This window comes from Salvelinus fontinalis, unplaced genomic scaffold, assembly GCF_029448725.1.
Source record: "Salvelinus fontinalis isolate EN_2023a unplaced genomic scaffold, ASM2944872v1 scaffold_0154, whole genome shotgun sequence".
Lineage (NCBI taxonomy): Eukaryota > Metazoa > Chordata > Actinopteri > Salmoniformes > Salmonidae > Salvelinus > Salvelinus fontinalis.
In genome coordinates, this window is record NW_026600363.1 from 210,161 (window position 1) to 237,696 (window position 27,536).

Sequence of the window (27,536 nt, forward strand, 5' to 3'; positions counted from 1 at the left end):
TAGTCCAGGTACGTCTCTGTTAGTGTGTCTAGTCCAGGTGTGTTACAGTGTGTCTAGTCCAGGTACGTCTCTGTTAGTGTGTCTAGTCCAGGTGTGTTACAGTGTGTCTAGTCCAGGTACGTCTCTGTTAGTCTAGTCCAGGTGTGTTACAGTGTGTCTAGTCCAGGTACGTCTCTGTTAGTGTGTCTAGTCCAGGTGTGTTACAGTGTGTCTAGTCCAGGTACGTCTCTGTTAGTCTAGTCCAGGTGTGTTACAGTGTGTCTAGTCCAGGTACGTCTCTGTTAGTGTGTCTAGTTCAGGTGTGTTACAGTGTGTCTAGTCCAGGTACGTCTCTGTTAGTGTGTCTAGTTCAGGTGTGTTACAGTGTGTCTAGTCCAGGTACGTCTCTGTTAGTCTAGTTCAGGTGTGTGTGATGCCCTCTGGCATCACATGACAAAATGACCTCCTATTCCCTTTCTAGTTCACTAGTTCAGACCATCTAGCTGACATAGTTGGCCATGGTAGTGCACTAGATAGGGAATAGGGGCCTGGTCTAAAGTAGTGCACTAGATAGGGAATAGGGGCCATTCCAGATTGGAGAGCTGTCAGCGAGACAGGCAAGGATAAAGAGGGTTAAAATAAACATGACCTTGAGTACAGGGGCAGAGGGGCCTAGGACTGGACCTGGGGTGGAGGGGCTAAGGGCCTAGGACTGGGGCGGAGGGGTACAGGACTGGACCTGGGGTGGAGGGGCTAAGGGCCTAGGACTGGGGCGGAGGGGCACAGGACTGGACCTGGGGCGGAGGGGCACAGGACTGGACCTGGGGCGGAGGGGCACAGGACTGGACCTGGGGCGGAGGGGCACAGGACTGGACCTGGGGCGGAGGGGCACAGGACTGGACCTGGGGCGGAGGGGCACAGGACTGGACCTGGGGCGGAGGGGCACAGGACTGGACCTGGGGCGGAGGGGCACAGGACTGGACCTGGGGCGGAGGGGCACAGGACTGAACCTGGGGCGGAGGGGCACAGGACTGGACCTGGGGCGGAGGGGCATAGGACTGGACCTGGGGCGGAGGGGCATAGGACTGGACCTGGGGCGGAGGGGCATAGGACTGGACCTGGGGCGGAGGGGCACAGGACTGGAGGGGCTAGGGGTATAGGACTGGACCTGGGGCGGAGGGGCACAGGACTGGACCTGGGGCGGAGGGACGAGGGGCACAGGACTGGACCTGGGGCGGAGGGGTATAAGACTGGACCTGGGACGGAGGGGCTAGGGGTACAGGACTGGACCTGAGGCGGAGGGGCTAGGGGTACAGGACTGGACCTGAGGCGGAGGGGCTAGGGGTACAGGACTGGACCTGGGGCGGAGGGGCTAGGGGTACAGGACTGGACCTGGGGCGGAGGGGCATAGGACTGGACCTGGGGCGGAGGGGCACAGGACTGGAGGGGCTAGGGGTATAGGACTGGACCTGGGGCGGAGGGGCATAGGACTGGACCTGGGGCGGAGGGGCACAGGACTGGAGGGGCTAGGGGTATAGGACTGGACCTGGGGCGGAGGGGCACAGGACTGGACCTGGGGCGGAGGGACGAGGGGCACAGGACTGGACCTGGGGCGGAGGGGTATAAGACTGGACCTGGGACGGAGGGGCTAGGGGTACAGGACTGGACCTGAGGCGGAGGGGCTAGGGGTACAGGACTGGACCTGAGGCGGAGGGGCTAGGGGTACAGGACTGGACCTGGGGCGGAGGGGCTAGGGGTACAGGACTGGACCTGGGGCGGAGGGGCTAGGGGTACAGGACTGGACCTGAGGCGGAGGGGCTAGGGGTACAGGACTGGACCTGGGGCGGAGGGGCACAGGACTGGACCTGGGGTTAGTTGATAGGCAGAAGGGTTGAGTGGGGTCAGCCTGTATCGCCCTCCAGGGGGCGTGTCCTCTAAGCCTTCTCCTCCAGTATGTTGTCCAGGGGGCGTGTCCTCTAAGCTTTCTTCTCCTCCAGTATGTTGTCCAGGGGGCGTGTCCTCTAAGCCTTCTTCTCCTCCAGTATGTTGTCCAGGGGGCGTGTCCTCTAAGCCTTCTTCTCCTCCAGTATGTTGTGCAGCTCATCAGCGCCCTCTGCTGTTTTGACCCTGATGAGCATGGCGACAGGGTTGGTAGGGTTGTTGTGGTCCACCACGGGGTTAGGAACACATATCACCATGACGTTGTTCCTCCCCATCCTGGAACAGGGTGTGGAGGCCTGGACCAGGATGTTCAACAGGATGTTACCTGGAGGAGAGAGAGAGAGGGTGTTATTGATGAGGCCTGGACCAGGATGTTCAACAGGATGTTACCTGGAGGAGAGAGAGAGAGGGTGTTATTGATGAGGGCTGGACCAGGATGTTACCTGGAGGAGAGAGAGAGAGGGTGTTATTGATGAGGGCTGGACCAGGATGTTCAACAGGATGTTACCTGGAGGAGAGAGAGAGAGGGTGTTATTGATGAGGGCTGGACCAGGATGTTCAACAGGATGTTACCTGGAGGAGAGAGAGAGAGGGTGTTATTGATGAGGGCTGGACCAGGATGTTCAACAGGATGTTACCTGGAGGAGAGAGAGAGAGGGTGTTATTGATGAGGGCTGGACCAGGATGTTCAACAGGATGTTACCTGGAAGAGGGAGAGAGGTTGTTATTGATGAGGCCTGGAACAGGATGTTACCTGGGAGAGAGACAAGTACACAATTGTTGGATGACATGCGAGTAACCCAGCTCCACTAGAGGGAGGAGACTACAGATATCCACAGTAATACCTCAGTCTGGCCACTAGAGGGAGGAGACTACAGATATCCACAGTAATACCTCAGTCTGGCCACTAGAGGGACGAGACTAAATAATCCACAGTAATACCTCAGTCTGGCCACTAGAGGGAGGAGACTACAGATATCCACAGTAATACCTCAGTCTGGCCACTAGAGGGAGGAGATGAGTGTTCAGTAAATTCCTCAAAGCCATCAGAGATAGTCTTCAACACAGCCTTAGTATGGGCCAGCAGGCATCAACACAGCCTTAGTATGGGCCAGCAGGCATCAACACAGCCTTAGTATGGGCCAGCAGGCAAAAACACAGCCTTAGTATGGGCCAGCAGGCAAAAACACAGCCTTAGTATGGGCCAGCAGGCAAAAACACAGCCTTAGTATGGGCCAGCAGTCAAAAACACAGCCTTCGTATGGGCCAGCAGTCAAAAACACAGCCTTAGTATGGGCCAGCAGTCTTCAACACAGCCTTAGTATTGGCCAGCAGTCTTCAACACAGCCTTAGTATGGGCCAGCAGTCTTCAACACAGCCTTAGTATGGGCCAGCAGTCTTCAACACAGCCTTAGTATGGGCCAGCAGTCTTCAACACAGCCTTCGTATGGGCCAGCAGGCAAAAACACTCATCAGTAAATATTTGTTGCATAAAGTGAATTGGACATCACGCTTAAAACCACAAATAAAAACGTCCTCCTATTGCTACATTTAGAAAATACAAAAATCTGCTCCTAGGATTTTACAGAGCCTGCAGTAACTTACCACAGGCAGCGTTTCCCCTAGGATTGTTTTCAGCGGTGTTGGCAAGGCTAGCGGGGCATTGCTACTTAGTGGGCGTATGCATTGGGACTAGCATTAGCACAAGGACATGCTAGGTGTTCCATAGACTTACAATCATTGAGCCAATGACTATACATTTTAAAAAGCGCCTCGGCCGAAAAAAAAATATTTTTTAAATGACATCATTTTTGCAGTGGTGGCAACAGTTAATGAATATATTGGAAACGATACTAGCCTAGCTCAGTGAAACGCCGGCAGGTGGCAACAGTTAATGAATATATTGGAAACGATACTAGCCTAGCTCAGGGAAACGCCAGCAGGTGAGAAACAAAACGACTTGCCTACAACCAAATGAATTTATTTCCCTCTACCAGTTAGTACAGTCTAGGTCAGGTTTAAACAGATTTAATAAAAGGTAGTTAAGGTAAAGGGTAAGGTTTAATAAGGCTTAATGTGGTAAGGTTTAATAAGGTTTAATGCGGTAAGGCTTAATGTGGTAAGGTTTAATAAGGTAAGGTTTAATAAGGCTTAATGCTGTAAGGTTTAATAAGGTTTAATGCGGTAAGGCTTAATGTGGTAAGGTTTAATAAGGTAAGGTTTAATAAGGCTTAATGCTGTAAGGTTTAATAAGGTTTAATGCGGTAAGGTTTAATAAGGTAAGGCTTAATGCGGTATGGTTTAATGCGGTAAGGTTTAATAAGGCTTAATAAGGTAATGTTTAATAAGGTTTAATAAGGTTTAATAAGGCTTAATGCGGTAAGGTTTAATAAGGTTTAATTCAGTAAGGTTTAATAAGGTTTAATGCAGTAAGGTTTAATAAGGTTTAATAAGGTAATGTTTAATAAGGTTTAATAAGGTAAGGCTTAATGCGGTAAGGTTTAATAAGGTAAGGCTTAATGCGGTAAGGTTTAATGCAGTAAGGTTTAATAAGGTTTAATAAGGTAATGTTTAATAAGGTTTAATAAGGTAAGGCTTAATGCGGTAAGGTTTAATAAGGTTTAATGCAGTAAGGTTTAATAAGGTTTAATAAGGTAATGTTTAATAAGGTTTAATAAGGTAAGGCTTAATGCGGTAAGGTTTAATAAGGTAAGGCTTAATGCGGTAAGGTTTAATGCGGTAAGGTTTAATAAGGCTTAATGCGGTAAGGTTTAGGCTTAATGCTTAATGCGGTAAGGTTTAATAAGGTTTAATAAGGCTTTAATGCGTTAAGGTTTAATAAGGCTTAATGCGGTAAGGTTTAATAAGGTAAGGTTTAATAAGGCTTAATGCGGTAAGGTTTAATGCGGTAAGGTTTAATAAGGCTTAATGCGGTAAGGTTTAATAAGGCTTAATGCGGTAAGGTTTAATAAGGCTTAATAAGGTAAGGTTTAATAAGGCTTAATGCGGTAAGGTTTAATAAGGTTTAATAAGGCAAGGTTTAATAAGGTTTAATAAGGCTTAATGAGGAAATGTTTAATAAGGCTTAATGCGGTAAGGTTTAATAAGGCTTAATGCTGTAAGGTTTAATAAGGTAATGTTTAATAAGGCTTAATGCGGTCAGGTTTAGTAAGGTTTAATAAGGTTTAATAAGGCTTAATGCGGTAAGGTTTAATAAGGCTTAATGCGGTAAGGTTTAATAAGGCTTAATGCTGTAAGGTTTAATAAGGCTTAATGCTGTAAGGTTTAATAAGGCTTAATGCTGTAAGGTTTAATAAGGCTTAATGCTGTAAGGTTTAATAAGGCTTAATGCTGTAAGGTTTAATAAGGCTTAATGCGGTAAGGTTTAATAAGGCTTAATGCGGTAAGTTTAATAAGGCTTAATGCAGTAAGGTTTAATAAGGCTTAATGCAGTAAGGTTTAATAAGGCTTAATGCAGTAAGGTTTAATAAGGCTTAATGCAGTAAGGTTTAATAAGGCTTAATGCGGTAAGGCTTAATAAGGTTTAATAAGGCTTAATGCGGTAAGGCTTAATAAGGCTTAATGCGGTAAGGTTTAATGCGGTAAGATTTAATAAGGTTTAATGCGGTAAGGCTTAATAAGGTTTAATAAGGCTTAATGCGGTAAGGTTTAATAAGGTTTAATAAGGCTTAATGCGGTAAGGTTTAATAAGGCTTAATGCAGTAAGGTTTAATAAGGCTTAATGCGGTAAGGCTTAATAAGGTTTAATAAGGCTTAATGCGGTAAGGTTTAATAAGGTTTAATAAGGCTTAATGCGGTAAGGTTTAATAAGGCTTAATGCGGTAAAGTTCTATATTTTAATAACATACCCAGGTTGTTATCTTTCACACCACTGAGTACAGTCTAGGTCTCTAGATAAGGTTTAATAAGGAAAGGTTTAATAAGGGTTAATATTTTAATAACCTACCCAGGTTGGTGTCAGCGCGGACTAACAGCTGTGTCTTTCACACCACTGAGTACAGTCTAGGTCTCTAGATAAGGTTTAATATTTTAATAACCTACCCAGGTTGGTGTCAGCGCGGACTAGCAGCTGTCTTTCACACCACTGAGTACAGTCTAGGTCTCTAGATAAGGTTTAATAAGGGTTAATATTTTAATAACCTACCCAGGTTGGTGTCAGCGCGGACTAGCAGCTGTGTCTTTCCGTCTGCGGTCGTCTTCAGGTGCAGTGTTCCAACTCCCTTCTCCTTGAACTCCGTGTCTTTCTTATAGAACAGTTTACACCTGGAACACACGGTGGACTGACGTCAATGTCTTTCTTATAGAACAGTTTACACCTGGAACACACGGTGGACTGACGTCAATGTCTTTCTTATAGAACAGTTTACACCTGCAACACACGGCGACTGACGTCAATGTCATCGTTTGGAAGAAACACCCCATTTCTGAATGGTAAAATATAACACCGCAGAAGGTTTGGCAAATGTGAACCATAATACATTACAGTGGCTATTTCTAAGACGTATGAAGCAGATCCTACAGATGTATAGAGAGACATATTTTTTTTAAATGTTTCTGTAAACGAAGAGGTACTTTTTGGAGTAGAACGCGTCGGTCTCCTTGATCTCCTGGACTTCCACTTTGGGGGGTTCATCCGATTCCTCCCCGTTTTCATCTACGGGGTGACAAGGAAGAGACGGACGTTATGAAAGAGCATGCAACACTGTCCAACATTATTTCATAATAAAATGTTTAAAAAGTGTCTCTGATAAGCAAATGTACAGATGAAGCAAACATATGGCCTAAATGCACTTTACACTAAGAATATTCACAATATTTCAGTATTTATTTTCCACAATGACCTTTACATGTGAGCTCAGCCCCTTGAATGTGATATCTAATAAAAAAGAGATTTAAAATCACTGGGATTAAAAACCTGAATGTGAGATCTAATAGAGGTTTAATCTGGGTTTAAAAACCTGAATGTGAGATCTAATAGAGGTTTAATCTGGGTTTAAAAACCTGAATGTGAGATCTAATTGCTAATATCTAATAACATTCTGAGTATGTTGTCTAACAGCACCATATCACCAGGTAACATTCTGGGTATGTTGTCTAACAGCACCATATCACCAGGTAACATTCTGAGTAGGTTGTCTAGCAGCACCATATCACCAGGTAACATTCTGAGTATGTTGTCTAGCAGCACCATATCACCAGGTAACATTCTGAGTATGTTGTCTAGCAGCACCATATCACCAGGTAACATTCTGAGTATGTTGTCTAGCAGCACCATATCACCAGGTAACATTCTGAGTATGTTGTCTAGCAGCACCATATCACCAGGTAACATTCTGAGTATGTTGTCTAGCAGCACCATATCACCAGGTAACATTCTGAGTATGTTGTCTAACAGCACCATATCACCAGGTAACATTCTGAGTATGTTGTCTAACATCACCATATCACCAGGTAACATTCTGAGTATGTTGTCTAACAGCACCATATCACCAGGTAACATTCTGAGTATGTTGTCCATCACTAGCAGCACCATATCACCAGGTAACATTCTGAGTGTGTTGTCCATCACTAGCAGCACCATATCACCAGGTAACATTCTGAGTATGTTGTCTAGCAGCACCATATCACCAGGTAACATTCTGAGTATGTTGTCCATCACTAGCAGCACCACATATAATATCTAAATCACATGATATCACAGCTGTCAGGACAGTAAAGTATAATATTTATATGAGCCCTACATACATTAAATCTTCCATATCGTACCTGTTGTCTGGGTGGGGGCAGCCTCCGCTTTGGCCCCACTGAAGGAGAAGGCAGGAGGAGTAGCACCTCCAAACAGGGAGGAGGAGAAGACACTAGAAGCTCCCCCGGAGCTCAGGGACCCCAACAATGAGCTGTTCCCCTTCTGGCCCGAGTTAAAGCCGATGCCGGCGGGGATCGGAGCAGGAGAGGTGGCCGAGCTGTCCACCGGGGCCGTAGCGCTGTCGTCCTTGTCCTTACGGAAGGAGAACACCGGCGCCGTGGCTGTCGAGCCGGCGGTACCAGAGGAGGGTGGTGGAGCGGTACTGGCTCCCCGCTTCTCCTCTGGTTCCGCTGCTTTGCTACCGCTCTCATCCGCCGCCACGGCAGCTCCACTCCCTCCGTATTTCTTATCGATGCTGGACAGGTGCTTCTCGTAGTCCCTGAAGATGGGGTTCAGGTCACAGAGGGGGTTTCCGTTGACGTGCTTGGTGATCCAGTCCCTGACAGAGCAGTTGAGAGCTGTGAGCTGCCTACTGTATTCCTGGTTGTTACTGCCGTTAGAGGAGAGAGAGGAGCCGGGAGACAGACTGGACACCACGGGGGAGGAACCATTTGACTGCTGCCCTGTGATGACGGCACTGGAGGGGCCGCTGAATGTTAATGAACCTAGGAGAGGAGGAGGGGAGGGGGGATAGAGGAGAGGGGATAGGGGAGGGGGGGTAGAGGAAAAGAAGGGGAATAGAGGAGAAGAGAGAGGAGAGAGGAGGAATAGAGGAGAATAGAGGAGAGGGGAGGAATAGAGGAGAGAGGAGGAATAGAGGAGAGAGGAGGAATAGAGGAGAGAGGAGGAATAGAGGAGAGGGGGGAATAGAGGAGAGGAGATAGGAGAGGAGATAGGAGATAGAGGAGAGGGGATAGAGGAGAGGGGATAGAGGAGGTGAAGAGAGAAGGAGAACGTAAACGTTACAGAGAGAGAGGCTGTGATACCTCAGAGTAACCTTAAGACTTCAGCATGAGTCACGTCGGCTGGCGCCTAGCGAACACAACGATTGTGTTGCCATTACCTTCCTCCTTCGCTTGAAAAACAAGCAGGGGAAAAAGGCAATAGTACCGTTTGTCCATCTTGAGATGCTGTAGCCGGTAAACACTTCCTCAAAATAGTCCAGATTTAATCTAAGATAACTCAAGACATATCATATATTTCTACATCTGATTAGGATGTTTGGTGCAGTATTTCTCAAGTGAAAAGATTTGTATGAAAACTAGCCTGTCATTGAATGACAAACAGATCTATGAAGGACCATGCCGAAGACCAAAACATCACAAAATGGCGTTATCATATATGGACAAACTGTTTCAGATGGGAAGCCTGCTGACGCCCTCAGTATGCCCCGTGTTTCAGATGGGAAGCACGCGGACGCCCTCAGTATGCCCCGTGTTTCAGATGGGAAGCCTGCTGACGCCCTCAGTATGCCCCGTGTTTCAGATGGGAAGCACGCGGACGCCCTCAGTATGCCCCGTGTTTCAGATGGGAAGCCTGCTGACGCCCTCAGTATGCCCCGTGTTTCAGATGGGAAGCCTGCTGACGCCCTCAGTATGCCCCGTGTTTCAGATGGGAAGCCTGCTGACGCCCTCAGTATGCCCCATGTTTCAGATGGGAAGCCTGCTGACGCCCTCAGTATGCCCCATGTTTCAGATGGGAAGCCTGCGGACGCCCTCAGTATGCCCCGTGTTTCAGATGGGAAGCCTGCAGACGCCCTCAGTATGCCCCGTGTTTCAGATGGGAAGCCTGCGGACGCCCTCAGTATGCCCCGTGTTTCAGATGGGAAGCACGCGGACGCCCTCAGTATGCCCCGTGTTTCAGATGGGAAGCACGCGGACGCCCTCAGTATGCCCCGTGTTTCAGATGGGAAGCACGCGGACGCCCTCAGTATGCCCCGTGTTTCAGATGGGAAGCACGCGGACGCCCTCAGTATGCCCCGTGTTTCAGATGGGAAGCCTGCGGACGCCCTCAGTATGCCCCGTGTTTCAGATGGGAAGCCTGCGGACGCCCTCAGTATGCCCCGTGTTTCAGATGGGAAGCACGCGGACGCCCTCAGTATGCCCCGTGTTTCAGATGGGAAGCCTGCTGACGCCCTCAGTATGCCCCGTGTTTCAGATGGGAAGCCTGCTGACGCCCTCAGTATGCCCCGTGTTTCAGATGGGAAGCCTGCGGACGCCCTCAGTATGCCCCGTGTTTCAGATGGGAAGCCTGCGGACGCCCTCAGTATGCCCCGTGTTTCAGATGGGAAGCACGCGGACGCCCTCAGTATGCCCCGTGTTTCAGATGGGAAGCACGCGGACGCCCTCAGTATGCCCCGTGTTTCAGATGGGAAGCCTGCGGACGCCCTCAGTATGCCCCGTGTTTCAGATGGGAAGCCTGCGGACGCCCTCAGTATGCCCCGTGTTTCAGATGGGAAGCCTGCGGACGCCCTCAGTATGCCCCGTGTTTCAGATGGGAAGCCTGCGGACGCCCTCAGTATGCCCCGTGTTTCAGATGGGAAGCACGCGGACGCCCTCAGTATGCCCTGTGTTTCAGATGGGAAGCCTGCTGACGCCCTCAGTATGCCCTGTGTTTCAGATGGGAAGCCTGCTGACGCCCTCAGTATGCCCTGTGTTTCAGATGGGAAGCCTGCTGACGCCCTCAGTATGCCCTGTGTTTCAGATGGGAAGCCTGCTGACGCCCTCAGTATGCCCTGTGTTTCAGATGGGAAGCACGCGGACGCCCTCAGTATGCCCCGTGTTTGACGGTAGAGAAGGAGAGCTATGTGGCTGTGAAAGCACCACACAGAGCGAGAGACGGAGAACGAGAGACGGAGAGCGAGAGACGAAGAGCGATCACGTCCTAGACTGACTGACTACTGGAGCATCTCTGTTCTGTCATTCTGCCCTCAGGCACCACACTGGGAGAGGAGCTGACACACACACAGGGAACCCCACTAACTCAGCTCCATTAACCTGTAATACCAGATCCACAGAGGGAACCCCACTGATTCAGCTCCATTAACCTGTAATACCAGATCCACAGAGGGAACCCCACTGATTCAGCTCCATTAACCTGTAATACCAGATCCACAGAGGGAACCCCACTGATTCAGCTCCATTAACCTGTAATACCAGATCCACAGAGGGAACCCCACTGACTCAGCTCCATTAACCTGTAATACCAGATCCACAGAGGGAACCCCACTAACTCAGCTCCATTAACCTGTAATACCAGATCCACAGAGGGAACCCCACTAACTCAGCTCCATTAACCTGTAATACCAGATCCACAGAGGGAACCCCACTAACTCAGCTCCATTAACCTGTAATAACAGATCCCGCTCAACAATGGAGGATTTTCAACTCTCTTTCACAAGTTATCCTATCGGACTTGCATATTTACAACGGTTTTCTACCCCCCCCCCCAAAACAATCAGTCTCTTACCTGGTGTGGTGGTCTTGGTGGCAGTAGGCGAGGTGAACCCGGTGAAGGCTGGAGCGACGGGTTTAACACTGTTCCCATTGGACAGTCCAGACAGGGGTTTAAACCCTACCCCATTCCCGAACCCGGAGAAGGCCGTGACCCCCCCAGCGGCTGGCCCGGTTCCAGATGTAGGAGCCAGAGAGAACCCTTTAAACACTTTGAATGCTCCTTCACTCTGCCCCTGTAGGCGGAAGAGACAGGAAGGAAACACATGATTCACTAAGGAAACGGGATGCTTCTATCTCCCTCCATTAGGCTAAAACATCACTGGAGGGGTCTCTTTAAAAAGGACTTCTGGCATCCAAGGAAGCACTGCTTGACTTGGGTTAAAGTAAAGCTAGAAGGAAGCACTGCTTGACTTGGGTTAAAGTAAAGCTGGAAGGAAGCACTGCTTGACTTGGGTTAAAGTAAAGCTAGAAGGAAGGAAGGAAGGAAGGAAGGAAGGAAGCACTGCTTGACTTGGGTTAAAGTAAAGCTAGAAGGAAGGAAGGAAGCACTGCTTGATTTGGGTTAAAGTAAAGCTAGAAGGAAGGAAGGAAGGAAGCACTGCTTGACTTGGGTTAAAGTAAAGCTAGAAGGAAGGAAGGAAGCACTGCTTGATTTGGGTTAAAGTAAAGCTAGAAGGAAGGAAGGAAGCACTGCTTGACTTGGGTTAAAGTAAAGCTAGAAGGAAGCACTGCTTGATTTGGGTTAAAGTAAAGCTAGAAGGAAGGAAGGAAGCACTGCTTGCCTTGGGTTAAAGTAAAGCTAGAAGGAAGCACTGCTTGATTTGGGTTAAAGTAAAGCTGGAAGGAAGGAAGGAAGGAAGCACTGCTTGACTTGGGTTAAAGTAAAGCTAGAAGGAAGCACTGCTTGATTTGGGTTAAAGTAAAGCTAGAAGGAAGGAAGGAAGCACTGCTTGCCTTGGGTTAAAGTAAAGCTAGAAGGAAGCACTGCTTGATTTGGGTTAAAGTAAAGCTAGAAGGAAGGAAGGAAGCACTGCTTGATTTGGGTTAAAGTAAAGCTAGAAGGAAGCACTGCTTGATTTGGGTTAAAGTAAAGCTGGAAGGAAGGAAGGAAGGAAGCACTGCTTGACTTGGGTTAAAGTAAAGCTAGAAGGAAGGAAGGAAGGAAGCACTGCTTGATTTGGGTTAAAGTAAAAGCTAGAAGGAAGGAAGGAAGCACTGCTTGACTTGGGTTAAAGTAAAGCTGGAAGGAAGCACTGCTTGACTTGGGTTAAAGTAAAGCTAGAAGGAAGGAAGGACTGCTTGACTTGGGTTAAAGTAAAGCTAGAAGGAAGCACTGCTTGACTTGGGTTAAAGTAAAGCTAGAAGGAAGGAAGGAAGCACTGCTTGACTTGGGTTAAAGTAAAGCTAGAAGGAAGCACTGCTTGACTTGGGTTAAAGTAAAGCTAGAAGGAAGGACTGCTTGACTTGGGTTAAAGTAAAGCTAGAAGGAAGCACTGCTTGACTTGGGTTAAAGTAAAGCTAGAAGGAAGGAAGGAAGCACTGCTTGACTTGGGTTAAAGTAAAGCTAGAAGGAAGGAAGGACTGCTTGACTTGGGTTAAAGTAAAGCTAGAAGGAAGGAAGGAAGCACTGCTTGACTTGGGTTAAAGTAAAGCTAGAAGGAAGCACTGCTTGCCTTGGGTTAAAGTAAAGCTAGAAGGAAGGACTGCTTGACTTGGGTTAAAGTAAAGCTGGAAGGAAGGAAGGAAGCACTGCTTGCCTTGGGTTAAAGTAAAGCTAGAAGGAAGCACTGCTTGACTTGGGTTAAAGTAAAGCTAGAAGGAAGGACTGCTTGACTTGGGTTAAAGTAAAGCTAGAAGGAAGGAAGGACTGCTTGACTTGGGTTAAAGTAAAGCTAGAAGGAAGGACTGCTTGACTTGGGTTAAAGTAAAGCTAGAAGGAAGGAAGGACTGCTTGACTTGGGTTAAAGTAAAGCTAGAAGGAAGGAAGGAAGCACTGCTTGACTTGGGTTAAAGTAAAGCTAGAAGGAAGCACTGCTTGACTTGGGTTAAAGTAAAGCTAGAAGGAAGGAAGGAAGCACTGCTTGACTTGGGTTAAAGTAAAGCTGGAAGGAAGGAAGGAAGCACTGCTTGACTTGGGTTAAAGTAAAGCTAGAAGGAAGGAAGGAAGGAAGCACTGCTTGACTTGGGTTAAAGTAAAGCTAGAAGGAAGGAAGGAAGCACTGCTTGACTTGGGTTAAAGTAAAGCTAGAAGGAAGGAAGCACTGCTTGACTTGGGTTAAAGTAAAGCTGGGTTGTGTTCATTAGCCACTAAACTGAAGGAAACGTGAAACAGGGATGTAGTTACCACCTGAACTTGTGCAATAAGAAGAATTGTTCTTTCTTCTAATGAACATGACCCAGGTTTCCCCCTGACAGACTAGGACAGCATGCCAGTGCCCTTGGGCGTTGGTTAGTTAACGAGTCTAGAAAAGTCTACGTGGCCATTAAGGCCAGCTTCTAGCTTACGTCACCTAGGTCAAAGGTCAACAGCGAGTCACACACACCCAGACAGCATGCATGCTAGTGCCCTTGGGCGTTGGTTAGTTAACGAGTCTAGAAAAGTCTACGTGGCCATTAAGGCCAGCTTCTAGCCTACGTCACCTAGGTCAAAGGTCAACAGCGAGTCACACACACCCAGACAGCATGCATGCCAGTGCCCTTGGGCGTTGGTTAGTCAGTCGGGCAGCCTACCTCTGAACCAGCAGCCCGACGCTTGGCCTTCTTGATGGGCCTGCTCTTCATCACATCATCACTAGCGATGGAAAACGTCCCTGCCTGATGAACACCATCAGAATACTATTAGAAATAGGATCAAATATATACAAACACATCCTTACTCTGTAATATAGTCCAGGTAATAGGTACAATACATCCTTACTCTGTAATATAGTCCAGGTAATAGGTACAATACATTATTTATTTATTTTAATTTCACCTTTATTTAACCAGGTAGACTAGTTGAGAACAAGTTCTCATTTACAACTGCGACCTGGCCAAGATTAATCAAAGCAGTGCGACACAAACAACAACACAGTTACACATGGAATAAACAAGCGTACAGTCAATAACACAACAGAGAAAAAAATAAAGTCTATATACAGTGTGTGCAAATGTCATGAGGAGGTACGGCAATAAATAGGCCATAGTAGCAAAGTAATTACAATTTAGCAGATTAACACTGGAGTGATAGATGAGCAGATGATGATGTGTAAGTAGTAATACTGGTGTGCAAAAGAGCAGCAAAGTAAATAAAAACAATATGGGGATGAGATAGGTAGATGAGGTGGGCTATTTACAGATGGGCTATGTACAGCTGCAGCGATTGGTTAGCTGCTCAGATAGCTGATGTTTAAAGTTAGTGAGGGAGATATAAGTCTCCAGCTTCAGCGATTTTTGCAATTCGTTCCAGTCATCGGCAGCAGAAAACTGAAAGGAAAGGCGGCCAAAGGAGGTGTTGGCTTTGGGGATGACCAGTGAGATATACCTGCTGGAGCGCGTGCTACGGGTGGGTGTTGTTATCGTGACCAGTGAGCTGAGATAAGGCGGAGCTTTACCTAGCAAAGACTTATAGATGACCTGGAGCTAGTGGGCCTGGCGACGAATATGAAGCGAGGGCCAGCCGACTAGAGCATACAGGCCGCAGTGGTGGGTGGTATAAGGTGATTTGGTAACAAAACGGATGGCACTGTGATAGACTGCATCCAGTTTGCTGACTAGAGTATTGGAAGCTATTTTGTAGATGACATCGCCGAAGTCGAGGATCGGTAGGATAGTCAGTTTTACTAGGGTAAGTTTGGCGGCGTGAGTGAAGGAGGCTTTGTTTTGCGAAATAGAAAGCCAATTCTTCATTTGATTTTGGATTGGAGATGTTTAATATGAGTCTGGAAGGAGAGTTTACAGTCTAGCCAGACACCTAGGTATATGTAGTTGTCCACATATTCTAGGTCAGAACCGTCCAGGGTAGTGATGCTATTCGGGCAGGCGGGTGGGGGCAGCGAACGGTTGAAAAGCATGCATTTGGTTTTTACTAGCGTTTAAGAGCAGTTGGAGGCCACAGAAGGAGTGTTGTATGGCACTGAAGCTCGTTTGGAGGTTAGTTAACACAGTGTCCAAAAAAGTGCCAGATGTATACAGAATGGTGTCGTCTGCGTAGAGGTGCATCAGGGAATCACCAGCAGCAAGAGCAACATCGTAGATATATAGAGAAAAAAAAGAGTCGGCCCGAGAATTGAACCCTGTGGTACCCCCATAGAGACTGCCAGAGGTCCGGACAACAGGCCCTCCGATTTTACACACTGAACTCTGTCTGCGAAGTAGTTGGTGAACCAGGCGAGGCAGTCATTTGAGAAACCAAGGCTATTGAGTCTGCCGATAAGAATGCAGTGATTGACAGAGTCGAAAGCCTTGGCCAGGTCGATGAAGACGGCTGCACAGTATTGTCTTTTATCGATGGCGGTTATGATATCGTTTAGTACCTTGAGCGTGGCTGAGGTGCACCCGTGACCGGCTCGGAAACCGGAATGCACAGCGGAGAAGTTACGGTGGGATTCGAAATGGTCAGTGATCTGTTTGTTCACTTGGCTTTCGAATACTTTTGAAAGGCAGGGCAGGATGGATATAGGTCTGTAACAGTTTGGGTCTAGAATGTCACCCCCTTTGAAGAGGGGGGGGGGGGTTCTACAACATTGAATCAACATGTTTTGACAAGCTTCTTTGTAACCGTAGTGACTCGGGGCTAACCGCGTAACCGTAGTGACTCGGGGTTAACCGCGTAACCGTAGTGACTCGGGGTTAACCGCGTAACCGTAGTGACTCGGGGTTAACCGCGTAACCGTAGTGACTCGGGGCTAACCGCGTAACCGTAGTGACTCGGGGCTAACCGCGTAACCGTAGTGACTCGGGGCTAACCGCGTAACCGTAGTGACTCGGGGTTAACCGCGTAACCGTAGTGACTCGGGGTTAACCGCGTAACCGTAGTGACTCGGGGTTAACCGCGTAATTGACGGTTAGAGATGAAGACCTTCATGAAAATAAACAGTAAAAAATTAATTTAAACGGCTGACAAGACGGGGCGGCCGAGCATTCGTAACATGGCCTTGAACACGATGAAACTGTTGCTCCTTGCTGAAACAAGCAACAAATAATTATTCGGTTCCCACAATGCAGCAGCAGCACACATGTAGTTACGAAATAGAATGAATAGAACAGGCTTGGAACCTGTAACCCTGGTAATATGACTGGTAAATAGAATGAATAGAACAGGCTTGGAACCTGTAACCCTGCTAATATGACTGGTAAATAGAACAGGCTTGGAACCTGTAACCCTGCTAATATGACTGGTAAATAGAACAGGCTTGGAACCTGTAACCCTGGTAATATGACTGGTAAATAGAATGAATAGAACAGGCTTGGAACCTCTAACCCTGGTAATATGACTGGTAAATAGAACAGGCTTGGAACCTGTAACCCTGGTAATATGACTGGTAAATAGAACAGGCTTGGAACCTGTAACCCTGGTAATATGACTGGTAAATAGAATGAATAGAACAGGCTTGGAACCTGTAACCCTGGTAATATGACTGGTAAATAGAACAGGCTTGGAACCTGTAACCCTGGTAATATGACTGGTAAATAGAATGAATAGAACAGGCTTGGAACCTGTAACCCTGGTAATATGACTGGTAAATAGAATGAATAGAACAGGCTTGGAACCTGTAACCCTGGTAATATGACTGGTAAATAGAATGAATAGAACAGGCTTGGAACCTGTAACCCTGGTAATATGACTGGTAAATAGAATGAATAGAACAGGCTTGGAACCTGTAACCCTGGTAATATGACTGGTAAATAGAACAGGCATGGAACCTGTAACCCTGGTAATATGACTGGTAAATAGAATGAATAGAACAGGCTTGGAACCTGTAACCTTGGTAATATGACTGGTAAATAGAATGAATAGAACAGGCTTGGAACCTGTAACCCTGGTAATATGACTGGTAAATAGAATGAATAGAACAGGCTTGGAACCTGTAACCCTGGTAATATGACTGGTAAATAGAATGAATAGAACAGGCTTGGAACCTGTAACCCTGGTAATATGACTGGTAAATAGAATGAATAGAACAGGCTTGGAACCTGTAACCCTGGTAATATGACTGGTAAATAGAATGAATAGAACAGGCTTGGAACCTGTAACCCTGGTAATATGACTGGTAAATAGAACAGGCTTGGAACCTGTAACCCTGGTAATATGACTGGTAAATAGAATGAATAGAACAGGCTTGGAACCTCTAACCCTGGTAATATGACTGGTAAATAGAATGAATAGAACAGGCTTGGAACCTGTAACCCTGGTAATATGACTGGTAAATAGAATGAATAGAACAGGCTTGGAACCTGTAACCCTGGTGATATGACTGGTAAATAGAACAGGCTTGGAACCTGTAACCCTGGTAATATGACTGGTAAATAGAATGAATAGAACAGGCTTGGAACCTGTAACCCTGGTGATATGACTGGTAAATAGAACAGGCTTGGAACCTGTAACCCTGGTAATATGACTGGTAAATAGAATGAATAGAACAGGCTTGGAACCTCTAACCCTGGTAATATGACTGGTAAATAGAATGAATAGAACAGGCTTGGAACCTGTAACCCTGGTAATATGACTGGTAAATAGAATGAATAGAACAGGCTTGGAACCTGTAACCCTGGTAATATGACTGGTAAATAGAACAGGCTTGGAACCTCTAACCCTGGTAATATGACTGGTAAATAGAATGAATAGAACAGGCTTGGAACCTGTAACCCTGGTAATATGACTGGTAAATAGAATGAATAGAACAGGCTTGGAACCTGTAACCCTGGTAATATGACTGGTAAATAGAACAGGCTTGGAACCTCTAACCCTGGTAATATGACTGGTGAATAGAATGAATAGAACAGGCTTGGAACCTGTAACCCTGGTAATATGACTGGTAAATAGAACAGGCTTGGAACCTGTAACCCTGGTAATATGACTGGTAAATAGAATAAATAGAACAGGCTTGGAACCTGTAACCCTGGTAATATGACTGGTAAATAGAATGAATAGAACAGGCTTGGAACCTGTAACCCTGGTAATATGACTGGTAAATAGAATAAATAGAACAGGCTTGGAACCTGTAACCCTGGTAATATGACTGGTAAATAGAATGAATAGAACAGGCTTGGAACCTGTAACCCTGGTAATATGACTGGTAAATAGAATGAATAGAACAGGCTTGGAACCTGTAACCCTGGTAATATGACTGGTAAATAGAATGAATAGAACAGGCTTGGAACCTCTAACCCTGGTAATATGACTGGTAAATAGAACAGGCTTGGAACCTGTAACCCTGGTAATATGACTGGTAAATAGAATGAATAGAACAGGCTTGGAACCTGTAACCCTGGTAATATGACTGGTAAATAGAATGAATAGAACAGGCTTGGAACCTCTAACCCTGGTAACATGACTGGTAAATAGAATAAATAGAACAGGATTGGAACCTGTAACCCTGGTAATATGACTGGTAAATAGAATAAATAGAACAGGATTGGAACCTGTAACCCTGGTAATATGACTGGTAAATAGAATGAATAGAACAGGCTTGGAACCTGTAACCCTGGTAAATAGAATGAATAGAACAGGCTTGGAACCTGTAACCCTGGTAATATGACTGGTAAATAGAACAGGCTTGGAACCTGTAACCCTGGTAATATGACTGGTAAATAGAACAGGCTTGGAACCTCTAACCCTGGTAATATGACTGGTAAATAGAATGAATAGAACAGGCTTGGAACCTGTAACCCTGGTAATATGACTGGTAAATAGAACAGGCTTGGAACCTGTAACCCTGGTAATATGACTGGTAAATAGAACAGGCTTGGAACCTCTAACCCTGGTAATATGACTGGTAAATAGAATGAATAGAACAGGGACTGGAACCTGTAACCCTGGTAATATGACTGGTAAATAGAATGAATAGAACAGGCTTGGAACCTGTAACCCTGGTAATATGACTGGTAAATAGAATGAATAGAACAGGCTTGGAACCTGTAACCCTGGTAATATGACTGGTGAATAGAACAGGCTTGGAACCTGTAACCCTGGTAATATGACTGGTAAATAGAATAAATAGAACAGGCTTGGAACCTGTAACCCTGGTAATATGACTGGTAAATAGAATGAATAGAACAGGCTTGGAACCTCTAACCCTGGTAATATGACTGGTAAATAGAATAAATAGAACAGGCTTGGAACCTGTAACCCTGGTAATATGACTGGTAAATAGAACAGGCTTGGAACCTCTAACCCTGGTAATATGACTGGTAAATAGAATGAATAGAACAGGCTTGGAACCTGTAACCCTGGTAATATGACTGGTAAATAGAATGAATAGAACAGGCTTGGAACCTGTAACCCTGGTAATATGACTGGTAAATAGAATGAATAGAACAGGCTTGGAACCTGTAACCCTGGTAATATAACTGGTAAATAGAATGAATAGAACAGGCTTGGAACCTGTAACCCTGGTAATATGACTGGTAAATAGAATGAATAGAACAGGCTTGGAACCTGTAACCCTGGTAATATGACTGGTAAATAGAATGAATAGAACAGGCTTGGAACCTGTAACCCTGGTAATATGACTGGTAAATAGAACAGGCTTGGAACCTGTAACCCTGGTAATATGACTGGTAAATAGAACAGGCTTGGAACCTCTAACCCTGGTAATATGACTGGTAAATAGAATGAATAGAACAGGCTTGGAACCTGTAACCCTGGTAATATGACTGGTAAATAGAATGAATAGAACAGGCTTGGAACCTGTAACCCTGGTAATATGACTGGTGAATAGAACAGGCTTGGAACCTGTAACCCTGGTAATATGACTGGTAAATAGAATAAATAGAACAGGCTTGGAACCTGTAACCCTGGTAATATGACTGGTAAATAGAATGAATAGAACAGGCTTGGAACCTCTAACCCTGGTAATATGACTGGTAAATAGAATAAATAGAACAGGCTTGGAACCTGTAACCCTGGTAATATGACTGGTAAATAGAACAGGCTTGGAACCTCTAACCCTGGTAATATGACTGGTAAATAGAATGAATAGAACAGGCTTGGAACCTGTAACCCTGGTAATATGACTGGTAAATAGAATGAATAGAACAGGCTTGGAACCTGTAACCCTGGTAATATGACTGGTAAATAGAATGAATAGAACAGGCTTGGAACCTGTAACCCTGGTAATATAACTGGTAAATAGAATGAATAGAACAGGCTTGGAACCTGTAACCCTGGTAATATGACTGGTAAATAGAATGAATAGAACAGGCTTGGAACCTGTAACCCTGGTAATATGACTGGTAAATAGAATGAATAGAACAGGCTTGGAACCTGTAACCCTGGTAATATGACTGGTAAATAGAATGAATAGAACAGGCTTGGAACCTCTAACCCTGGTAATATGACTGGTAAATAGAATGAATAGAACAGGCTTGGAACCTGTAACCCTGGTAATATGACTGGTAAATAGAATGAATAGAACAGGCTTGGAACCTCTAACCCTGGTAATATAACTGGTAAATAGAACAGGCTTGGAACCTCTAACCCTGGTAATATGACTGGTAAATAGAATGAATAGAACAGGCTTGGAACCTCTAACCCTGGTAATATGACTGGTAAATAGAATGAATAGAACAGGCTTGGAACCTGTAACCCTGGTAATATGACTGGTAAATAGAACAGGCTTGGAACCTCTAACCCTGGTAATATGACTGGTAAATAGAACAGGCTTGGAACCTCTAACCCTGGTAATATGACTGGTAAATAGAACAGGGACTGGAACCTCTAACCCTGGTAATATGACTGGTAAATAGAATGAATAGAACAGGCTTGGAACCTGTAACCCTGGTAATATGACTGGTAAATAGAATGAATAGAACAGGCTTGGAACCTGTAACCCTGGTAATATGACTGGTAAATAGAATGAATAGAACAGGCTTGGAACCTCTAACCCTGGTAATATGACTGGTAAATAGAATGAATAGAACAGGCTTGGAACCTGTAACCCTGGTAATATGACTGGTAAATAGAATGAATAGAACAGGCTTGGAACCTGTAACCCTGGTAATATGACTGGTAAATAGAATGAATAGAACAGGGACTGGAACCTGTAACCCTGGTAATATGACTGGTAAATAGAATGAATAGAACAGGCTTGGAACCTGTAACCCTGGTAATATGACTGGTAAATAGAATGAATAGAACAGGCTTGGAACCTGTAACCCTGGTAATATGACTGGTAAATAGAATGAATAGAACAGGCTTGGAACCTGTAACCCTGGTAATATGACTGGTAAATAGAATGAATAGAACAGGCTTGGAACCTCTAACCCTGGTAATATGACTGGTAAATAGAACAGGCTTGGAACCTGTAACCCTGGTAATATGACTGGTAAATAGAACAGGCTTGGAACCTGTAACCCTGGTAATATGACTGGTAAATAGAATGAATAGAACAGGCTTGGAACCTCTAACCCTGGTAATATGACTGGTAAATAGAACAGGCTTGGAACCTGTAACCCTGGTAATATGACTGGTAAATAGAATGAATAGAACAGGCTTGGAACCTGTAACCCTGGTAATATGACTGGTAAATAGAACAGGCTTGGAACCTGTAACCCTGGTAATATGACTGGTAAATAGAATGAATAGAACAGGCTGGGAACCTGTAACCCTGGTAATATGACTGGTAAATAGAATGAATAGAACAGGCTTGGAACCTGTAACCCTGGTAATATGACTGGTAAATAGAATGAATAGAACAGGCTTGGAACCTGTAACCCTGGTAATATGACTGGTAAATAGAACAGGCTTGGAACCTGTAACCCTGGTAATATGACTGGTAAATAGAATGAATAGAACAGGCTTGGAACCTGTAACCCTGGTAATATGACTGGTAAATAGAATGAATAGAACAGGCTTGGAACCTGTAACCCTGGTAATATGACTGGTAAATAGAATGAATAGAACAGGCTTGGAACCTCTAACCCTGGTAATATGACTGGTAAATAGAATGAATAGAACAGGCTTGGAACCTCTAACCCTGGTAATATGACTGGTAAATAGAATGAATAGAACAGGGACTGGAACCTGTAACCCTGGTAATATGACTGGTAAATAGAATGAATAGAACAGGCTTGGAACCTCTAACCCTGGTAATATGACTGGTAAATAGAACAGGCTTGGAACCTGTAACCCTGGTAATATGACTGGTAAATAGAACAGGCTTGGAACCTGTAACCCTGGTAATATGACTGGTAAATAGAACAGGCTTGGAACCTGTAACCCTGGTAATATGACTGGTAAATAGAATGAATAGAACAGGCTTGGAACCTGTAACCCTGGTAATATGACTGGTAAATAGAATGAATAGAACAGGCTTGGAACCTCTAACCCTGGTAATATGACTGGTAAATAGAATGAATAGAACAGGCTTGGAACCTGTAACCCTGGTAATATGACTGGTAAATAGAATGAATAGAACAGGCTTGGAACCTGTAACCCTGGTAATATGACTGGTAAATAGAACAGGCTTGGAACCTGTAACCCTGGTAATATGACTGGTAAATAGAATGAATAAAACAGGGACTGGAACCTGTAACCCTGGTAATATGACTGGTGAATAGAATGAATAGAACAGGCTTGGAACCTGTAACCCTGGTAATATGACTGGTAAATAGAATGAATAGAACAGGCTTGGAACCTCTAACCCTGGTAAATAGAATGAATAGAACAGGCTTGGAACCTCTAACCCTGGTAAATAGAATGAATAGAACAGGCTTGGAACCTGTAACCCTGGTAATATGACTGGTAAATAGAATGAATAGAACAGGCTTGGAACCTGTAACCCTGGTAATATGACTGGTAAATAGAACAGGCTTGGAACCTCTAACCCTGGTAATATGACTGGTAAATAGAATGAATAGAACAGGCTTGGAACCTGTAACCCTGGTAATATAACTGGTAAATAGAATGAATAGAACAGGCTTGGAACCTGTAACCCTGGTAATATGACTGGTAAATAGAATGAATAGAACAGGCTTGGAACCTGTAACCCTGGTAATATGACTGGTAAATAGAATGAATAGAACAGGCTTGGAACCTGTAACCCTGGTAATATGACTGGTAAATAGAATGAATAGAACAGGCTTGGAACCTCTAACCCTGGTAATATGACTGGTAAATAGAATGAATAGAACAGGGATTGGAACCTGTAACCCTGGTAATATGACTGGTAAATAGAATGAATAGAACAGGCTTGGAACCTGTAACCCTGGTAATATGACTGGTAAATAGAATGAATAGAACAGGCTTGGAACCTGTAACCCTGGTAATATGACTGGTAAATAGAATGAATAGAACAGGCTTGGAACCTGTAACCCTGGTAATATGACTGGTAAATAGAACAGGCTTGGAACCTGTAACCCTGGTAATATGACTGGTAAATAGAACAGGCTTGGAACCTCTAACCCTGGTAATATGACTGGTAAATAGAACAGGCTTGGAACCTCTAACCCTGGTAATATGACTGGTAAATAGAATGAATAGAACAGGCTTGGAACCTGTAACCCTGGTAATATGACTGGTAAATAGAATGAATAGAACAGGCTTGGAACCTGTAACCCTGGTAATATGACTGGTAAACTCATCGGTGCTAGGTATTGTGATGCAATAATTTCCATGGTAATGTAGAATGTTTATTCAAATGATGTTCACTGATGTGGCTCAAACAATGGAATGTATTATTTGTAACGTCTGTAGTGTTGAATCAACAAATAACAGCACAGGGTACACTTCCTGTTTTTACTTCCTGCTTTGCTCCAAGGTTTAAAAAAAATACAAGGTTAACACGTAATAATTCCACCAGGAAGCATTTGAAAATAAACAAATTCATGGGACCAGCTCAGTTGAAAACTACTAGCGCCGCTGCCAACTAGCAACGCCGGTCCCATGAATCGCCAAATTATGGGATATTAGAACACCTCTTGTCTTAACCTTGTAATCTTCAACCTAGATGTTAGCTAGATGATTGTCTCTTTTCTCGCATTAGCTTAAATGCTATTTTATTTCCTTACCAACCTCCTGATCGGTTTCAGACAGCTTGCCTTCTGCCGAGGCAGCGTAGCTCCAATACCGGAGCTGGTCCCATGGTTGATTCAGAGAGGTAGAACCTCAAACATTACTGTGAAGCCACTGTCTTTAACCTTCCTATTTTATAACCTAGCTTGGCTTCTACGGGGGACACTCAACATGGCCGCTAGTCCACCTGTTACGCCACCGTCCGTTCTAGTCATTCTATTTCTATGGCAGCACAAGCAGTCAGGAGCAGAGGAGAGGGGAGAAAATGTGGGTTCAAAAAATATCTCCTGAGTAACCCCCCTCCATACCAATCACTGAAGGCCTATCCAACCAGAGTCTTTATCTCCTGAGTAACCCCCCCTCCATACCAATCACTGAAGATGTCATGCAGGTGTCTATTTATGACCATTTACTGGGATGCTGAACCTATTTTATATAGCTAACAACAGAAAGGGAGTATAACGTTTTTTACGAGTACTTGGCAAATGTGTGAAAGGCTAACCCCGGACATGTGCCTGCAGGCTGTGTATTATGATACAGTCTATAGTATTATCAGGGAGACGGTAGAAACACCATGTAGCAGCCCACCTCCTCTCCCTCATCCTCCTGATCCCAGTTCCTGTCAGTCAGCTCTTTGTCAGCAATCCTCTTCGCCATCACAACGCTGCTCTCTGGAAGACAACACAGGGAGATAGTCAACACACCAATGATTCCCCTGTGATCATTAATATCATACTTCAAATGTCTCGTTATTTTGTGAGTTCCAGTGGTACATGATACGAGTATACTATAAAACAAATACAATAAAAGAAAACACTAGAGAATCTCAATAACAATATTTCAACATCAGGGACCTGGACGAACTCATTAACTTCAGCAAACTAAGTTAACTACAGTAAACTGCAAACTAAGTTTACTACAGTAACTAGTTAATTAAGGTGAGTGCGTTTCTCCTATGTCCTGTTAGACTGAGGAAGTATCTAGCTACTAGTAGCTAGCTACCGTTGATACTGATTTAAGTCACAAACTGTTATACAAGAGAGGAAAGTTGAGGACAAAAGAGCCCATATATATATATATGTCTTGTTTGGTGAATAGTTATGGGCTACTAATTATGAAATATCAACATAGGTAACTTTAGCTTGCACCATTAAGATGGCTAAATGCCTGGTAGTTAGCGATATTTAATACTAGTTAGCTAAGTAACGTTACATATAATCGAGTACGGATTTTCTCTTCTGGCTAAGGATAATTTGGCCAACCATCTGTGAGTGGACTTCCTTTCCCCTAATGTTAGCAAACTCTAAATGTGTGTCATTTTCAAAGACAACGTAGCTAGCCGACTAAAAGTTGGCGAACATCAGCTGCCGGTAGCAAGAACACGCGTTGTTCATTTAGCTAGCAAGCTAGCTAGTTCGCTAACCAATTTAGCAAGTTGCTTTTTGGCATTATGGATTTGGTACCTTTTAGTCACCGTCGTATAGAGTAACGTTGGAGTGTACTTTGCGTGTTTAGCATGGCCATATTATATTACTCCATGCTAGCTACTGTAGCACCACCATCACCAATATGAACGTTAGCCAAACAACCATGAAGTCTCCTGCTAGCTGTGTTGATAGGCTAGCTACTGCTCCGATGTCATTGAATATAAAGAAACATACCTTTTTTCCCTAATTAAAATGTTCGATAACAACTCCCTTGATAGTAAAACAATTCCAAATGCTACTAAACTTTGAATAATCGCTGGTTGTCCGATCAGCGAAGAAGAAGAAGAAGCAAAGCGAGAGGTTTTACTCCGCCCACGGAATTGTGATTTATTTTGTTGCTATGGGGTCAATGAGAGTGTAGAATTTGGTCAAACTTAAAATGTAATTGCTAATTTGCTACATGAGCTTTATTTGGTCGAATAAAAGTTTCGCAATGGTTAGGCTGTTACGAATGCACTGATAAAAGTGGACGCACGTACTACTTTCGTGAACTTGATTAATAAAAAATAAAACAACGACTTTATGTTATTCATATGTGTATCTGCCCTCTCATTGGCTAGAATGGTCCGCCTGATCTCGCCCGTTCTATATACCTCAGACTACGTTTACACGCACACAATAATGCGATTATTTTGGACAGTCAGATTCACATAAGAGTTCGATTAAAACGTTTACATGCTTTGAAAGAAGAACGATTCTCTAATAATCCTGTTTACATGGACACATCTGAAAATTATATCTGATGGAACTGATAAATGCAATCAAAATAAACGTTCCTACCACACAGCCAACATGTTATTTTTGGGAACTATATTTGATTCTTGTATGTGAAAAAAACGACTTATAAGAAGCATAGATTCCGTTCCAAACTCACTCCTGCTAAAGTGGGCTGTTCACCTGGCTGGTTGTAGCACACGCAGAGGTCAAATACACTTCCGGAATGCCGATTGTGTTTACACGTCCTAATAATTCGAAAGATTCCTCAGAAAACCAGATGTTTTAATCGGCGTATGATTTTGACCGTACGCCGATTATTAAAATAAACAGAAGAAAGTGTTTACATGACTATTGCGTAATCAGCCTACTGCCATAATTTATTTAATATCAAAGTATTAGTGTGCAATGGAAACATACTGAGTACGTTTACATGTACAATAATAATTTGATATTAAACTGACCAAATTCAGCACTTGGTAAAACAAGCCTTCCTCTTATGAACGAGTTAAGTGAGTTTGGAAAAACAAAGTTTGTATCTTATAAATAGTTTTCACATACAAACTTTATATGTCTTAACTCAGATTCAATTAGTCTTGTCAAAAATAACATGTGGTCACTGTGGTAGAATATTTTTTGGGATCAGCAATTTTTTTATTCATCAACAGTCCCATCGGTAACTTGATTTCAGATGTGTCCATGTAAACAGGATTATTAGGGAAATCGTTCTTCTTGCAAAGCATGAAAACGTTTTAAATAAACTATTATATTAACCTATCTACAATAATCGCATTATTTTGTGCATGTAACCGTGCTCAGTAATGTCTCTACCTCCCGCCTGCATTCCATCTTTGACAACATGTATTTCCATCGTTAGAGCGGTCACTTGATTATCTTGTCAATATAATAGAAAGTCTTTGGTTTAGTTTAGTAAATTTCTCCAGGCCTTTTCACGCCGCCATTTCACAAAACGGAATCTC

General features: G+C 44.4%; 1 protein-coding gene across 5 annotated transcripts; it reads right to left on the minus strand.

Annotated features, from left to right (window-relative positions):
* Nucleotides 1-1,956: 1,956 nt before the first annotated feature.
* LOC129843522 (nuclear pore complex protein Nup50-like) lies at nucleotides 1,957-27,536 on the minus strand. 5 transcript variants are annotated; one of them, XM_055912280.1, is made up of 8 exons: nucleotides 27,388-27,536; nucleotides 24,944-25,026; nucleotides 13,873-13,977; nucleotides 11,156-11,375; nucleotides 7,708-8,352; nucleotides 6,514-6,595; nucleotides 6,086-6,204; nucleotides 1,957-2,245 (listed from the first exon to the last, which is right to left on the minus strand). In XM_055912280.1, the coding sequence occupies exons 1-8, from the start codon at nucleotides 27,425-27,427 to the stop codon at nucleotides 2,046-2,048; spliced, it is 1,494 nt and encodes a 497-aa protein (XP_055768255.1). In that variant the 5' UTR covers nucleotides 27,428-27,536; the 3' UTR covers nucleotides 1,957-2,045. The 5 variants fall into 5 exon arrangements, with proteins under 5 accessions (XP_055768255.1, XP_055768256.1, XP_055768260.1 ...); XM_055912281.1 differs by having other exon boundaries at nucleotides 13,873-13,956; nucleotides 27,388-27,535; XM_055912285.1 differs by lacking the exon at nucleotides 27,388-27,536 and adding an exon at nucleotides 26,717-26,796 and having other exon boundaries at nucleotides 13,873-13,956.

What these genes read in the sequence shown, in the direction of transcription:
- LOC129843522 (XM_055912280.1), bottom strand. Translation starts at nt 27,427, where the DNA reads ATGGAAATACATGTTGTCAAAGATGGAATGCAGGCGGGAG. An exon ending in AGGAGGATGAGGGAGAGGAG is followed by an intron (nt 13,978 to 24,943) that starts GTGGGCTGCTAC and finishes TATTTCTAATAG; the next exon opens with TATTCTGATGGTGTTCATCA. An exon ending in CACCAAGACCACCACACCAG is followed by an intron (nt 8,353 to 11,155) that starts GTAAGAGACTGA and finishes CTCCTCTCCTAG; the next exon opens with GTTCATTAACATTCAGCGGC.